Source organism: Nycticebus coucang, chromosome 9 (genome assembly GCF_027406575.1).
Source record: "Nycticebus coucang isolate mNycCou1 chromosome 9, mNycCou1.pri, whole genome shotgun sequence".
Taxonomy (NCBI): Eukaryota; Metazoa; Chordata; class Mammalia; order Primates; family Lorisidae; genus Nycticebus; species Nycticebus coucang.
Window position 1 is genome coordinate 34,581,609 of NC_069788.1, and position 17,037 is coordinate 34,598,645.

The 17,037-nt window shown below is 34.2% G+C and overlaps 1 protein-coding gene across 6 annotated transcripts in view; it reads left to right on the forward strand.

Moving 5' to 3' along the window:
- The window catches only part of SUPT3H (SPT3 homolog, SAGA and STAGA complex component), a 502,772-nt gene that overhangs the window by 301,358 nt on the left and 184,377 nt on the right, over nucleotides 1-17,037 (forward strand). For 5 of the 6 annotated variants that reach the window (XR_008382414.1, XM_053602205.1, XM_053602206.1 and 2 more), the window contains 2 exons: nucleotides 4,291-4,377; nucleotides 8,424-8,514. Coding sequence is in view for 4 of the 6 variants with exons in the window: in XM_053602205.1 (XP_053458180.1) it covers nucleotides 4,291-4,377; nucleotides 8,424-8,514 (178 nt within the window). In the remaining 2 variants the exon portion in view is untranslated. The remainder of the gene's footprint in view (nucleotides 1-4,290; nucleotides 4,378-8,423; nucleotides 8,515-17,037) is intronic. The other variant, XR_008382415.1, reaches the window with a different exon arrangement.

A 17,037-nucleotide genomic window follows, 5' to 3' on the forward strand; every position in this document is an offset into this window, starting at 1 on the left:
TTACTTGGTCTGTGTGTATCTCGTGTAATTCAGTGATTTTAGTCTCCTACACTATCCATGAAGACTCACCATATGATCTTTATTTATTCCTAAACATTCAAGGGTGAAATGAAGTCAGACTATCTTGTGAAAAATTAGGAAGTGCCATGAAAAACAGTAATGAACTCAGTCTTTAAGATTTTTTTCCTGTGAAGAAACAATAGCTATAACTCTTTTGGTAGATGCCTCTTAAGAAATGTAGACAGAAGAAAATATGGAGCAGGGTGCATATGTACCAAGAAATAAGCAGAGAAAGAAGAGGCATTAACATTTGGACATATAAGCTATCAAAATATTTTATGGTTCTGAGTTTTTTTAAATTTCAGAATATAGAAGGGATACACATGTTTTTGCTACATGGATTGAGTCAGGGATATAAATATTCACATCACCTTAATAATGTTCATTGTACCCTTTAGGTGGGTTATTATACCTTCTATCTCCCCCATTCCTCCATCCCCCCCTTTTTTAATTTCCGATAACTTTTACTTTCCTCTGTGCAGTTGTGAGCTCATCAGTTCCAGTTTATTAGAGAGTACATGTGGTATTTGTTTTTCCATTCTTGTGATACTTCACTTAGGATAACAGTCTCCAATTCCTTCCAGATTGCTGCAAAAGACATTAATTTATCCTTTTTATGGCTGAGTAGTACTCCATGATCTGCATAAACCATGTTTTGTTAATCCACTCATGAATTGCTAGGCACTTGGGTTAATTCCATATCTTTGCAATTGTGAATTATGCTGCAATAAACATTTGAGTGCAGTTATCTTTTTGATAAAATGACTTCTTTTTCTTTTCTTTTTTTTTTTTTTTTTGTGCTTTTTTTTGGCCGGGGCTGGGTTTGAACCCGCCACCTCCGGCATATGGGACCGGTGCCCTACTCCTTGAGCCACAGGCGCCGCCCTAAAATGACTTCTTTTTCATTGGGTAGATATTCAGTAGTAGAATTGCTGGACTAAGTGGGTAAGTCTACTCTCAGTTCTTTGAGAAATTTCCATACTGTTTCTACAGAGGCTGTATTAATTTGCAGTCCCAACACCAGGGCGTAAAGTGTTTCTTTCTCTCAGCATCTGTGCCAGTATCTTGTTTTTGGAGTGATATCATATATCATTGTGGTTTTAATTTGCATTTCCCTGATGATTAGTGACTATGAGCATTTTTTCTTACAGTTGTTGGCCATTTGTCTGTCTTCTTTTCAAAAACTTCTATTTATGTCTTTTGTCCTCTTTTTTTTTTTCTTGCTGATCGAGTCCTTCATAGATTTTGGATATTAGCCTTCTATTGGATATGTAAAATGCAAAGATTTTCTCTCATTTTTTAGGATGTCCATTTGCTCTATTGATTATTTCCTTAGCTCTATTGAAGTTTTTAATTTAATGAAGTACTATTCATTTATTTTTGTCATTGCTATAATTGCCATTGGGTTCTTAGGAATAAATTCTTTGCCTAGACCTAGATCCATATCTAGAAGAGCTTTTATACATTTTGTTATAGAATTCTTGCGGTTGCATGCCTTAGATGTCAGTCTTTTTATCCATCTTGAATTAGTTTTTGTAAGTGATGAGGGATAGGGGTCCTGCTTCATTCTTTTGCAGTTTTCCTAACAGCGTTTATTGAATAGGGGTTCTTTTCCTCAGTGTATGTTATTGTCAGCTTTGTCAAAGATCAGTTGTTGGTAGATAGACGGTTTTATACCTGAATCCTCTATTCTATTCCATTAGTCTATATCTGAAAGTTTTTGAAATGTTTATGATATAGGTTTCCTGGTTCTAGTATTAGTTTTTATGTTAAATGTACCAGTCTTGAGCTCAGCACCCTGTGGAACTGGACTGCCAACTTGCAAATCTGTTTTTTCAGTTGGTACTGTTAAAGAGGAAATACTTTACTCTTTCTGGCGGGAATAGGCATAAACTTTTAGGAAGAAAAGTAAACCAATGTGTGTAATACAGTTGACCTTAATACAGCTTGAACTACACAGGTGTGTGTGTATATACAGGTTTTTTTTCAACCAAGCATGAATTGAAACTATAGCATTTGCAAGATGTGAAGTGACTATACATACTTGAGTTTGACTTTCTTTAATTAACTAATAAGATTGCTCTTCTCCTTTGGAAAAGATAAGGTGGTCAAGAACTTGAGAGGGGTAATTTTGGAGCTTAGGAGACATTAGGGATAGGCAGGCCTTGATGAGGTAACATATAGTGATACTTCAAATTCCAGAGACACACTAACTAGGCAGAGACCAGGGCAAACTAGAGAGTGTAAACAGTGCTAGTAGTAGGAAGGATACTGTATTAGTTGGGAGAAAGTAGAAAATCTAGTAGATAAGAAACAAAGAAAAACTTCTGCTAAATATGACAACATAACCAGGACAGAAATTCCAGATCTTACAATATTAATGTACTCATTTTTTATAAGGAAAGACAGAGAGAAGAAACAACAACCCCCCAAAAGTGACTAAAATGTCAAACTTTTCTGTCTTTATTTTCCATTTTCATTCTTTCCCTGCTTAAAGTACTTATAAACTGACATTTTGGAGAGTGTTATGAATATAAATTGTTTATATGTAATGTCAATAAACTATTAATTGGTCAGTGTATTTAGGGATACATATTTATTCTGATCCTTAATAAGAGTAAAATTATTTATATCTGTATAGTGTTTTTCAATTTTCAAATCATCATTCTTCATTTAAGAAAATAAAATTACTTAACTATGCTGTCTGTTGGTTCTCTGTATGTATCCAGACAAATGGATATGTAAGCTATATTCTTCACACTGTTTGTATGTATTTTAGACTGTGCTAGAATTATTTTTATGTGAAAAAGCATGTGTACATGTATTTCCTGATACACTTCACATTTTTAGGCAAATGTGTCCGTGCCTATTGAATACTATTGGATTCTTTCTAGGTTCATACATCATCTTTTTGAAAACCTTACGTCCCCTCCCCCAAAGAAATCATTTTAAATGGTTCACAGTTAAACATAAATTTCTATATTTAGGTAGGATTATGTTTATATACCAGCCACCAGTGTCCAGGAAATTCAGTGGTAAAGCTGACACATAGGGAGTTTATAGTCTATTTTGTAGTCTGTGTATTTAGAAAAGGTTTGAAGCTTACTTAGCAAAATTATATAAACATTCAAGCAGAAATTCTTTAGTACAAATGAACTATTTTATTTCATATAATTGTTAAGATAACAGCATGCCACTTTTTAAAGATTAGTCCTCAAGAATATGTAGTAGATTTATTCTTTTAAAAGAAGGATATTTTCAGGAACAGCTTTTATATGTAAATATTTTTGTAATATTTCATATCGGATAGAATTGGTTTGGTGCAATCAGCATGGTTTGATCAGATTTGGAAGAAGTTATAGGCACATTTTTGTAGTGTTTTATCCAGCATTTTATTTTTTTCAGATGGTTGTATTTATGTTCCTTCCAACTAATCAAAATAAAAAACTGAGTTTGCCTGTGCCAAAAAATAGAACTATCATTTTTCACATTCTTTTATTTTCCAGGTTATTTTCAAGTAAGATTGTATTTCTAGGACTTCTGAATTCCTGAGAACTCTCAACTTTGTAGATATAAGGGCCCCGATGAGCATTTCAGGGGAATCTAACTTTTCATGCAGTTATGTTTTGTGTTGTGCATTCCAGATACAGTTAACTTTTTGTGTGCATGTGATTAGTATGGAAAGAAAGAAATGCAGTCTAGTATTATGATTTATAGACTGAATCCTTCATCTACTGAAGACTTGCCAAAATGAAAAAAAAATTCTTTTCCTTTGCATATTAGAAACAGCCACTATTTTTGTTGATCTTTTAAAGTTCTGAATGGGCCTATTTCAAATCATACCAGCATGGGAGCTCAGATTAATAATATACTTATTCAACTAGTGATACTGAGTGAAACCATTGCTCATGTAAGTATGAAGGATAAAATTTCATAAAATCATTTTCAGGTGCATTAGTGCATTTCTGGAAGCTGTACATGATTTTTCTTTTGCATGAAAGAAATCAAGGATTTCTGTTTATTTTATCAGTTACAGGTGGGCTCATAAGTTAATTTAATTGCATTTTGATATCTAAGAACATAAGATATTTTGATTTTTAAAGTAGTAATGTGATTGCTGGATTATTCCCAGAGGTTTTTAACTCTGAGTATATTTATCACTCTGGAGACATTGTGACTCTACCATTTTTACATTATCGAGAACAATTTCTTAATTTTCTTTATTGTTAGTTACAGCAAGCTGCTGAAATTTCTCAGCTTCGAGGAGCAAGGGTAATCTCTGCTGAAGATCTTCTGTTTTTGATGCGCAAAGATAAGGTAATGTAAAACAATTTCATATATTAAAATGCCAGGCCTTATGCTTAATTGAACTTACATGTGGAGTCTTTATATCCTTCTTATATATACAGAGGTGGTCGACATAAGCAACTAGTCCTACTGTACTCATATGTACATGTGGTACAAGTCTGATCTATGAAAATTAGGTCAGCTTACAGGTAGTCAGTGTAGGAATGTCATCCACTATGGAAGTTTTACTGTATTTAATCTGGTATTTGTATGTCTAACTTTGTCATAATTATTTTCCATGAGAGGTAGTTGAAAATATTCTGTAGTGGGCGGCACCTGTGGCTCAGTCGGTAAGGCACTGGCCCCATATACCGAGGGTGGCGGGTTCAAACCCGGCCTCGGCCAAACTGCAACCAAAAAATAGCCGGGCGTTGTGGTGGGCGCCTGTAGTACCAGCTGCTCGGGAGGCTGAGGCAAGAGAATCGCTTAAGCCCAGGAGTTGGAGGTTGCTGTGAGCTGTGTGAGGCCACGGCACTCTACTGAGGGCCATAAAGTGAGACTCTGTCTCTACAAAAAAAAAAAAAAGAAAGAAAATATTCTGTAGTATTCTACGTGTTTTAGTGAATCAATTCTTAGATTATATGAAGATTATAAAAAGGAAAATAAATGAAATGTCTTCACTATCAATAAGGCTATGATCTGGTTTAGGAGGTCTTTATAACTGAGTTAAAGAAGCATTTTAAGGCTCAAGAAATACCAAGGGAGGGTGATTAGATGGAGAAGCTATAGGATTTGGTGAAGTAGAGGTTTCTGCCTAGGGTGAGGCACATACAATCAATCATATATAGAAGGGAACAAATGCAAAGAAACTAAGCCAATGCTGGCTCCGTAATCAAGGCAAATTGTATTTAGTATGATGGCTCTGGAAGTGAATAGGATAGAAGAATTCAGAAAAGCCATGAAGAGTAAGAATTTGTAGGATTTGGTGACTTCATTGTGCTTGGAAAATTAAGGAAAAATAGGCATCAAGTACTATATAAAGATGTGGTACTGTGACAAAGGAGACTTGAAATGCTGTTGGCAGAAATGAGGACCTTGTGCAAAGATTCTTTTTGAAGTCACCTAGGGAATAGAGTTAGCCTATACAGAATATCTCACCAATTTCTTTTTTAATGAAAGAACTAAAGAGGTTAGCACATAAAATAGCTCACCCTGACACTTTCGCCTGCCCTTTGGGGAAATCAAAACTTTAAGTCATATTAAAACTTCAGGAACATAAACCACTTGACAGTGCTCTTCTAATGTTTAGATGGATGCTTAACCAGAGTCTTTTTACTAAGAACATCTGTGATAAGGTAATTCCCAGTTTTCTCATCTTTCTCTTCAAAATGATAATTGTATTTATATGATTGCGTGTTCAAAAAAACTTCTGAGTCACTTGCATAGGTAAAACAAAATGAAGTGAAAGTACTGAATGGAACTACAGCAAAGAGAAAAAAGTGATAGCAAAAAACTATGTATAGGTGTATGTTTTTTCTCTTAATAATTCCAGATTACAATCAAGCAGGGACTTCTTACTACATTTTACATATTCCACAAAGCAACCTTACTTAGTCTCTCATTAATTCCACACAATAAACATGTAAGATAGGTATTACTTTTCTTACTTTGCAAATGGGAAAAAAAAACCACCCTAAAGTTTAAAGGTTATATGATACTAATGGACCTGCTGAGATTTAGTTCTAAGTCTACTCTTTATCTCCGTTTCCCGATACATAAAAAGAAGGTGATTGTGTTTAGATTATAGTGTCAGGGCTATTAAAAATATCAAATGATATGTGTGTAAATGGCTTTGCAAAATGCAGTATGTTTCAGCCATTACTAGAAATTTAAAACCTGAGGTGATAATGCATTCTAAGTATGAGCAGGTAACAAGCAACCAATGATAATGCATTCTAAGTATGAGCATATAACAAGCAAGAAAGTGTTATCGATCACTTTAAAGTTAAGCAGTAGTGTGGTCTAATAAATTTAAAGAAGGCCATCATGAGACCTATCATTCATTAACTTTGAATTTTTTAAAAATACGTTCCTCAGGCCAGGCGTGGTGGCTCACGCCTGTAGTCCCAGCGCTGTGGGAGGCCGAGGCGGGTGAATTGCCTGAGCTCAGAGGTTCAAAACCCATTTGAGCAGTAGTCAGCCCGAGTAAGACCCCGTCTCTACCAACAACATCAAAAAAAAAAAAAAAAAAAAAAAACAGCCAGCACTGCAGGAGAAAGAAGAAAATCAACAAAAAAGGAGTACTTAGAACAAAGAAGAATGAACAAGCACACTGAAATTAAAAATAAAAAATAAAAAAATAAATTAAAAAAAAATACGTTCCTCAGATTATAGATATTCTCCATAAATATAACACATAAATTAACTCTTCCAACGAAAAGAAAAGATTGGCAGAGAATAAAAAACAATAAACAGGATTTTGCTTGGCTTTTTAAAAGTCTTTTTAAATGGAATTTTGTCTTGAATGTATACAAAATTCCATAACAGATAGTAAGCTTGTTATGTAAGATGTGCTTTATATTACAGTCTTTAAAGAGAATTTAAACTTATATAAGACAAAAAACAGTAATTACAGTCATTACTACATAAGGACATTTTAGCCAATGATGGCCCACATATACGAGGGTGGTCCCATAAGATTATATAATAGAGCTAAAAATTTTCCATTGCCTAGGGATGTCCTAGCTATTGCAACATTATAGTCCAATCTGTTACTTGCATGTTTGTGTTGATGCCAGTATAAACAAACCTACTATGCTCCCCATCTTATATAAAAGTCTATTGCATACAATCATTAAATTATGTACAGTACATAATACTTGATAAAGATAATAAATGATATTTCACTGGTATATGTTTTTACTATGCCATACTTCATATTGTTATTTTAGAATGTGCTATAATTATTAACAACAACCACCAAAAAAAGTTGATGATAAATAGCCTCAGGCAGATTATGAGTTATTCCAGAAAAGGCATTGTCATCATAGGAGATGACAGCTTTGTGTGTGTTATTCCCCTGAAGATCTTCCAATGGGAAGAGATATGGAAATGGAAGACAGTAGACAGTAATATTGTTGATCCTAACCCTGTGTAGGCCTAGGCCTAATGTGTTTGTGTCTTAGTTTTTAACAGAAAAGTTAAACATTTAAACAAATTAAAACTAGAAAAAAGTTTATAGAATATAAATAAAATATTTATGTATAGCTATATAAGATATTTGCATTTTAAGCTAAGTATTGCAATAAAAAGTTTTAAAATACGAAATTTACAAAAAGTTACAATAAGCTATGGTAAATTTATTCTTGAAGAAATTTTTAAAATAAATTTAATGTAGGATAAGGTATCCAACATTTATAAAGTTTACAGTAGTGTACAGTTACGTCCTAGGCATTCACATTCACTCCCCATTCATTTAACTGACTCCCCCAGAGCAACTTTGAGTCCTGCAAGTTGCATTTATGCTAAGTGCCTTAGGTGTACCATTTTTTATTTTTATACTATATTTGTGCTGTACCTTTTCTGTGTTTGAATATATTTAGATACACATATACTTACCTTTATGTTACACTTGCCTATAGTATTCAGGTCAGTAACATGCTGTATAGGTTTGTAGCATAGGAGCGATAAGCTATACCGTATAAGCCTAGGTATGTTGTAGTGTATACCTTTTAGGTTTGTGTAAGTGTAGTCTATGGTATTTGCACAATGACAAATTGCCTAATGATGCATTTCTCAGAATTGTCCCCATCATTAAGTGATACATGACTGTATTGTTATTATAGAGCACCTGGATGCTTATAAATGAAGTACATTAAAAAATAATTTGTGTTTTAGCTTTTTTATTTAATATGATGACTGTTTTTATTTAATAGTTGTATATTAAGGATTGCTATATTTCCCCCAGTGATCCTGGGGTACAAGTTTATTAAAGTTAATTATCACAGTGGTCTTTAATAAGTAAAGAAATTTATGTGTATATATTTTCTTGTTTACTTATTTTATATTTTTAACAGAAAAAACTTAGAAGATTGCTAAAATACATGTTTATCCGAGACTACAAGTCCAAGATTGTCAAAGGCATAGATGAGGATGATCTCCTAGAAGGTAACCAAAACAAAACATAAAACTAAAAACAATAGCTTATGACACATATATGATGGATGACACATTTATTATGCAATGTCAATGTTGATATTCCCATTAGAACAGAACAAATGTACCTTTAAAAAATATATAGCCTGAAAAATATCCAAATATGTATTTACTGAGTAGTTTAATTTTGTGATTTTCTGTGTGTATGACTTATTAGGAATCTGGTTATTTTGGTTCTTTATTTTAATGTTTACTGCTTTATGTCAATGACTATCATGAAAGTAAGAAAATTGTTCTGATTCATAATAATTAATCATTGATTTTAGCAAGCATACTTTTTCTGTGATGGATTTAGGGAGCCAGAACTATATAATATGTTTTTGAAACTGACATGTGGGTTTTGATCAACTTGTCATAAAAGGTATTTGATATTTTTTTATGTTAAATCATATCATTCTGGTGTGTTGTTTCTGTGTTCTTTGACTAATAAAAAGCATAACACAGAACTGAAATTTGTACTTATTTGATCTATCAACTCAATTCTCTAATTGAGAATATTTAGGGGGGAGGATGGGCGGAGGGAGGGCGATTGGTAGGATTACACCTGCGGTGCATCTTACAAGGGTACCTGTGAAACTTAGTAAATGTAGAATATAAATGTCTTAACACAATAACTAAGAAAATGCCAGGAAGGCTATGTTAACCAGTGTGATGAAAATGTGTCAAACGGTCTATAGAACCAGTATATGGTGCCCCATGATCGCATTAATGTACACAGCTATGATTTAATAATAATAAAAAAACAAAAAATAGAATATTTAAAAAAATATTAATACTGCAGAAACAGTGCTAAGCCAAAAATAGTAAGTACTAAATAATACTGAATCAAAATAAATATATTGTGTTTTTAAAAATAACTCATATATTTTATGTTGATTGCAATCATTATATACTGGCATTCATTGCTAATTGATACATCTATAAATTAAGCAACGAAATTCTACCGGAGTGAAGAAAATTCCAGAAAACTAGAGTTAACAAACTGAAAGAAAACTAGTTACTTTCATTTACTGGCAACGAGTGGAATGAAATAGCCTTGCTAAATGCTGGTCAAAGATATTGTACAGCGTTACCTATTTAATATTTCTGCAATTCTCATAGAATTTATTTTCTGGAAGATAGTTCTGCCAATTAATTTAAATGTTTCTTTCTATGAAGAATATAATCTTAGAACAACCCAGTTCTCTGCTTTCTTTTAGTGTGACTTTGAGGGTCAGTTTTCACATGTAACAGAGAAATTATACCATTTAATATGTAGTGTTGTTTGCCGAGTTCAACGCAATCTATGGATACATGCCTGCCACTGAATAAATGATGGCAGTTAGTAGTAAGACTAATATTCAGTTTCGCTAATATAACCATATTAATTTGATGCCCTCTGTTTTATTTTACATCTTCACTATTTATTTTCATGTATATGTCTTATTTTTGTGTATCTTATTAAAAAAAAACTAAGACTTAAAAACAGTTGATACAAATTATAAGGTGAAATACTCAGGTAAAGTATATTCAATCCCGAGGTGGGATTTTAGGAATGACTCTGTGAGGAAACTGGCAGACTCTCTTCCCATTAAAACATGTTTAACTAATGAAAGTTTTTATTTTATTTATTTATTTTTGAGACAGAGTCTCACTTTGTCACCCTGGGTAGAGTGCTATGGCATCATAGCTCATAGCAACCTCAAACTCTTGGGCACAAGTAATCCTTTTGCCTCAGCCTCCCAAGTAGCTGGGACCTCAAGTGTGTGCCACAACACCCAGCTATTTTTAGAGATAGGGTCTGGCACCTGGTCAGGCTGATCTAGAGCTCCTGAGCTCAGGTGATCCACCCACCTTGGCCTCCCAAAGTGCTGGGATTACAAGTGTGAGCCACCTAAATGGCCCCTAATGAAAGTTTTTAAAAATATTCATTTAACTTTCTAGAAATTATCCTAAACATGTAACTACAAGTAGACAAACATGTATTCAAGAAAATCTCTTAAATTCTGTTAAGAACAATTGAAATCTGAGCATTAAGTTATGCCCTGCTCCCATGACCCCTGTGTACCACTCCTACTCTGATACCTTACCCATTGTGACAGAAGCTCTATTCTGAGTTAGTCTAGCCAAGGACATTGGGCTCTTGCTCCTCCAGCTCCTAATCTAGGGCAATAATTTTACCCTGAGTGGGCCAAGAAGTTGGCATCTGTCATCTCTTCCAGCTGTTTTACAAAAGCTCTTTTCTAGGCAGGCACAGGGGCTTCCTTTTTTTCAGTCATCCTCTACTCAAAAGGTAAAAACTCTGCCTCAGACATGGCAGGCTGAGTCTACTGGACCCTGATTTCACCACCCTAGCTCACTTACAGGGAGTGAAGCTCCACATCAGAGTGGACAAGCCTAGAAGACTAGGGACTACTATCCCTTCCTTGCTCCCTACTCTTAGATCCCGAGGAGTTTTTCTAGAAGAGGCTGATTGCTGTTCCAACCCCCAGTTCTAATATAGTGGTGCAAGGTTCAGCTCAGAGAGAGTCAAACCTTCACAACAGAGAGCTCTGTAGCATTCCTAAGGAGACTGATACAAAGCTTGAAGGCTGGCAACATTTTGACTGTTTAAAAGGCCAGATATTATTTAGATTAGCTTGTAGAATAATTTATTCCCAATGGTATTAGTAAAAACAGAAGAATAGTCCAGCTCAGTGACTATGCCGAATCTTAGTGGCTGGCATCAGTGACTCATGCCAGCCTCTGGGAGGCTGAGACAGGAAGATTGCTTGAGGCCAGGAGTTCAAGACCAGTCTGAGCTACATAGAGAGAACCCATCTCTATGCCCCCCCCCAAGTAGAAAAATTAGTCAGGTGTGGTGGTACAGACCTGTAGTGGCAGCTACATTAGAGGCTGAAGGAGTATCCCTTGAACCCAAGAGTTTGAGGTTGCAGTGAACTATACATCATTGGAATCTAGCTAGGGCAACAGATTGAGACCCTAACTAAAAGAAAGAAAAAAATTTTTTTAATTAAAAACAGCAGTTCAAACAGCTAACAATAACTGGAGGCTATCAGTTATATGTGATACCATCAAGTCAGAATATTCAGAAACTTAAATAAGAATATCAGTGAAAGTAACAAAGACAACCTGACTAACCTGTCTAAAACCATAGTCATCCTTTGCTTTTGGAGGAATTTGTTTGCATACACAAGGCTGCACACTGTAAGGGAACAGACTTTCTTGTACAAGTTCATCCACATCACATCACTAAACAAATAAGCCCCAGGAAGGGGAGGGAATTATCTGGAGTGGCTGCAATTTATTATCTAAAAGGTCAATTTTCAATAACAGTAATAAAAAATACTAGATATTCCAAGTAATATCTAAGTGTGATTCATAAAAATAAAAAAAGCAGGCAACAGAAACTGCCTTTTGGGGGCCCAAATGTTGGACTTAGCAGACAAAAATTTCTAAGCAGCTATTGTAAATATATTCAGATAACTAAAGAAAACCATGTTTAAAAACAAAAGAAAGACTTCTAATTCTTTCTGATTAAGTCTGGGGAGGTAGTGTGATTCCATATATTGTTCCATTTCATCCACATTTTCAAATTTCTGGGCGTAGAGTTTTTTGTATTAATCAGTGATGAGATTAATCAGTGATCTTTTGTATTTCTGTGATACCTGTTATTTCCTGGTATTTGTTTCTTATTGAGGTTATTAGAGATCCTACTTTTCTGTTTTTACTTAAACTGACCAAAGATATATCAATTTTATTAATCTTTTCAAGGAATTGACTTTTTGTTTTGCTAATCTTCTGAATAGTTCTTTTATTCCCAATTTATTTAATTCTGGTCTAATTTTGGTTATTTCTTCTGCTAGGTTTGGCAATGGATTGCTCTTCTTTTTTTAGTTCCTTCAGATAGTTATTAGATTGTTCATTTGTACTCTTTCTGTTTTTTTGATAGGGGCATTTAATGTGATAAATTTCCCCCTTAAGACTGCCTTTGCAGTATTTCACAGGTTTTGATAGCTTTTGGCTGCAGTGTCATTTTGCTCTTTGAATCTAATGGTTTCTTTCTTTGTCTCCTCCTTGTCCCAGCTGCCACTCAGCATAGGTTTTTTTAGTTTCCACAACTTTATGTGGAGATAAAGATTTTTGTTAGTGTTGAGTTCTACTTTTATTCCATTATAGTCTGAAAAGATTTAAGGTATAAATTTTTCTAAGTTTGTTGAGATTTGATTTATGTCCTAAGATATGCTCATTTTTGGAAAATAATCCATGAGCTGATGAAAAAAAGGTATACTCAGTATTATTGGGGTGTAATGTTATGTATATGTGTGTTAAGCTCATTTGTTCTAATATGTGTTTAAGTCTATCACTTCTTTGTTTAGTTTGTGCTTGGAGGATCTGTGCAGTTATGTCAGTGGGGGGTGGGGCGGGTTGAAGTCCCTAGTTATTATAGTATTATAGGATGTTATATTTTTCAACTGATTAGGGTTCATTTTATATATCTGGGAGCATTTAAGTTGGATGCACAGATATTTAAGATTGAAATGTCTTCTCCTTGTATTGTTCCATTAACCAGCATATAGTATCCACCTTTGACTTTCTTTACTTTTGTTGGTTTGAAGTCCATTGTATCTGTAAATGCGATGGCAATTCCTGCTTTTTTCTGATTTCAATTTGCCTGAAATAGGATTTTCCCATCCTTTACCCTGAGTCTCCTTTTGTTCTTTGAAGTTGAGTATGTTTTCTGAAGACTTAATATACTTGGCTTGCATCTTTTTATCCAGTTAGCCAGCCTGTGCCTCCAGTGAGGAATTCAAGCCATTCACCTTTCTTGAGAGCATTAATAACTATGGTGCAGTTATGTTGGTTTCATTTTATGGAAGTCTGTTGCTTAGTTTTATCACTTGGACCATTATAGAAGCTAGGCTTTGTCCTCTACTTTCTGGGTGTCTTTTCTTTGCTGGTGGTCTATTGTGCTGTTCAGTGTATAGACCAGGTCTGAATATTTCCTGCAGAGCTGGTCTTATATTGGCAAATATCCCCAATGTTTGCTTGCCACTACAAGATTGATTTCTCCATTAAATATGAAACTTAAGTTTAGCAGGGTACAGAATCCTGGGCTAAAAGCTGCTTTAAGAATGTTAAAGATAGGTGATACCTCTCCTGGCTTGTAAAGTTTTCTTTGAAATTTCCACTGTCACCCTAATGTTTTTCCCCCTGTAGTTAAGAAGTTGCTTATACCTGGCTGCTTGAAAATTTTCTCTTTCATTTTGACTTTGGCTAAGATAATTAGTTTGAACTGAGTCATCCTAGAGTCCTGTAACTATCTAGTAATCATATTTCTAGGTCTCTCGCAATGCTTGAGAAATTCTCCATAATGATGTCTTGAAGTAAAGCTTCTATGCTTTTAGGACTCTTCTTCTCCTTCAGGGATCTCTATAATTCGTATGTGTGTGGGGTTTGTGTAGTCTCATATCTCTCTAAGAGATTGCCCTGCTTTTGCTCTCTTGTTTTCTGCTTCTTTGAATGATTTAGTTCAAGTGTCTTGTCTTCAAGTTCTGAGATTCTTTCTCCTCCATGTTCTACTCTGTTGCTGAGATTCTCTACTGTGTTTTCAAACTCCTTAAATGCTTCTTTCAATTCCGTAAGCTCTGCTATAGCCTTTCTAATTATGTTCACATCCTTGGTGACTGTTTTAAATTCATTGATTTTTTTCTTTCTTTCTTTTTTTTTTTTATTTTGAGACTAAGTCTCACTTTGTCACCCTTGGTAGAGTGCCATGGCCTCATAGCTCCCAGCAACCTCAAACTCTTGGGCTTAAGTGATCCTCTTCCCTCAGTTTTTCATTTTTAGTAAAGATGGGGCCTCATTCTTGCTCAGGCTGGTCTCAAACTTCTGAGCGCAAGTGATCCACCCAACCTTAGCCTTCCACAGTGCTAGGATTATAGGCGTGAGCCACCTTGCCCAGCCAAATTTCATTAATTTTTTGAGACAGTTTTTGGACAACTTTTTTGAACAGTACAATATCAAGCACTGAAATTGCAATAACAATAAAAAATTCTTCCAAAAATAGTTCCTAGACCAGCCAGTTTCACACAAGAATTCTACAAAACCTTCAAAAAAGAGCTTTTTACCTGTATTGCACAACCTATTCCAAAAGATGGAGAATGAAGGAATCTTTCCCAACTACTTTTATGAAACAAATGTCACACTGATACCAAAACCAGGAAAGGAGCCCAGTAGAAAAGAACATTACAGATCAATATCATTAATAAATGTTGGTGCAAAATTACTCAATAAAATCCTAGCAAATAGAATGCAGCCACATATTTAAAAAGTATACATCATGATCAAGTGGACTTTATTCCAGAGATGTCATGCTGGTTCAACATATGTAAATGCATGAATGTAATTCACCAAATAAATAGACACAAAAACATTGACCGTTTGATCCTCTTAACAGATTCAGAAGAAGCAGTTGATAAAATTTAGCACCTTTTTTCTTAAGAACACTTAAGAAAATAGGCATAGATGGGACATTTATTAAGCTGATAGATGCCATCTATGACAAACCCATAGCCAACATACTACTGAATAAAGTAAAACTGAAGCATTTTCATTTAGAGCTGGAACCAAACAAGGATATTCACTATTGCCACTACTATTTAACATAATGCTGAAAGTCCTAGCCAGTGAAATCAGGAGAAAAATTTCAAGGATAGGATATCAAGATTAGGTAAACATTTTTAACTCAGATGACAACAGGATGAAAAGGAGCCCTTTAAATTGGGGGTCGGGGAGGGGGGAGAAACCCAACCCAGTTGATGGTTAAGGCTAAAATAAGGATAAAAATGAGCATTTAATTGAAAGGTTTATTCAGATAGCTGACAAACATAGGAGAAAAGTGTTTAAATTCATTGATAACTAGAGAAATTAAATATTTCAATCACAGTGTTATAACTTTATGCTCATTAGCCTTTTACCATGAGAAAAAAGGAATTCCTTATTGCTATTAGAAATATGAAGAGTTAATGCATTGGAAAACAATTTGTTAATGTCTATTAAAATTTAAAATGTTTGTACCCTTTAACTCAGTAGTTCCACTCTTATTAATACATGCCATAAAAATAAAGCCACCCATATAGAACACCATTTAAATGGATGTCTATTGCCAGTATTTCTGCCAGTGGCAAACCTGGCACAAATTATGTTTCTGTCAACAGCGTATTGGTTGAAAAGGCTGTGTAGTAAAATACTATGCAGCTCTTCTAAAGGAATCAGGCTTATGGAGCAATTTCTTCTGTCTCCATCAACTAAGAAAAGTGAAGGGCAAAGAAAAACAAGAATATTATGAGAAAAACCCTTTTTTAAAAAGTAAATATAAATAAAACATCTCCATACATGAATGTATTTATGTGGATACATAAACATGAGGAAGTATATGGTGATGCATATTGGGTGGTTAATATGAATTATGTCTTCAGTTGGAGTTTGGCTGACAATATAAAAAGGAAGATGAGGGGCAGGAAATCAAGCAGAAATGGTATATAGGATGTTACTTTAATGTGTTTTAATTGTATTTATGGATATTCATAAAAACTTTTTAAAATAAATTATCTAAATCTAAGAGAACAGTATAAATTCTTATATCTATTTAGGTATTTATGTGCTTATAGGTACATTTTTCTACAGACTTACCTTAAGTTGTCAAATTGTGAAAGAAATATAATCAGATATCTTTTTAAGTTTTCAAGTGCTTTTTAAATTTTCCTTGGTGTTATTTTTCTTCTATTCTTGGCGCATAAAAGTTTTTGCCTGTTTATCTTCCTTTTGTTATTAGATAATACTTCACCCTGTCTTATTTAATGCTTTTGGTCTTTATCAATATTTTCTAGCATTAATGTTATCAGTTCTGCTTTCTTTACTTGCATATTCTCACTCCTTATTTTTTTCTATTGTCATTTCATTTCAGATTTGTATATTATAAATACTATATAACAGAATTCTTTTTCCAAATCTGAAAGTGTACTTCCTTTTTCTTTGAGACAGGGGCTCACTCTGTTGCCTGGTCTAGAGGGCAGCGGTGTTATCATAGTTTACTGTAACTTTAAACTCCCAGGCTCGAGTGTTCCTCCCACCTTAGCCTCTCAAGTAGCTAAGACTATACACACACATTATTATGCCTAGCTAATTTTTCTTTCTTTCTTTTTTTTTTTTAATAGAAATATGGTCTTGCTATTTTGCTCAGGTTGGTTTTGAACATGCACCACCGTGCTTGGCCTATACTTCCTTTTTATAAGAGATTTCAGTCAGCCCTTTCACACTTAGTTTGATCATTGATAATTTGCTTTTATTCTCTTGGTCTAATTTGTGGTATGATCAAATGATTCTACATGACTCACACTTTTATTTGGGGTTTAAGAATTCTTTTAAAGTTTCTTTTGAGAAAATCCTAATTCTGAATTTCATATGTAGGATTTAATAAGTGTAATGATTAAT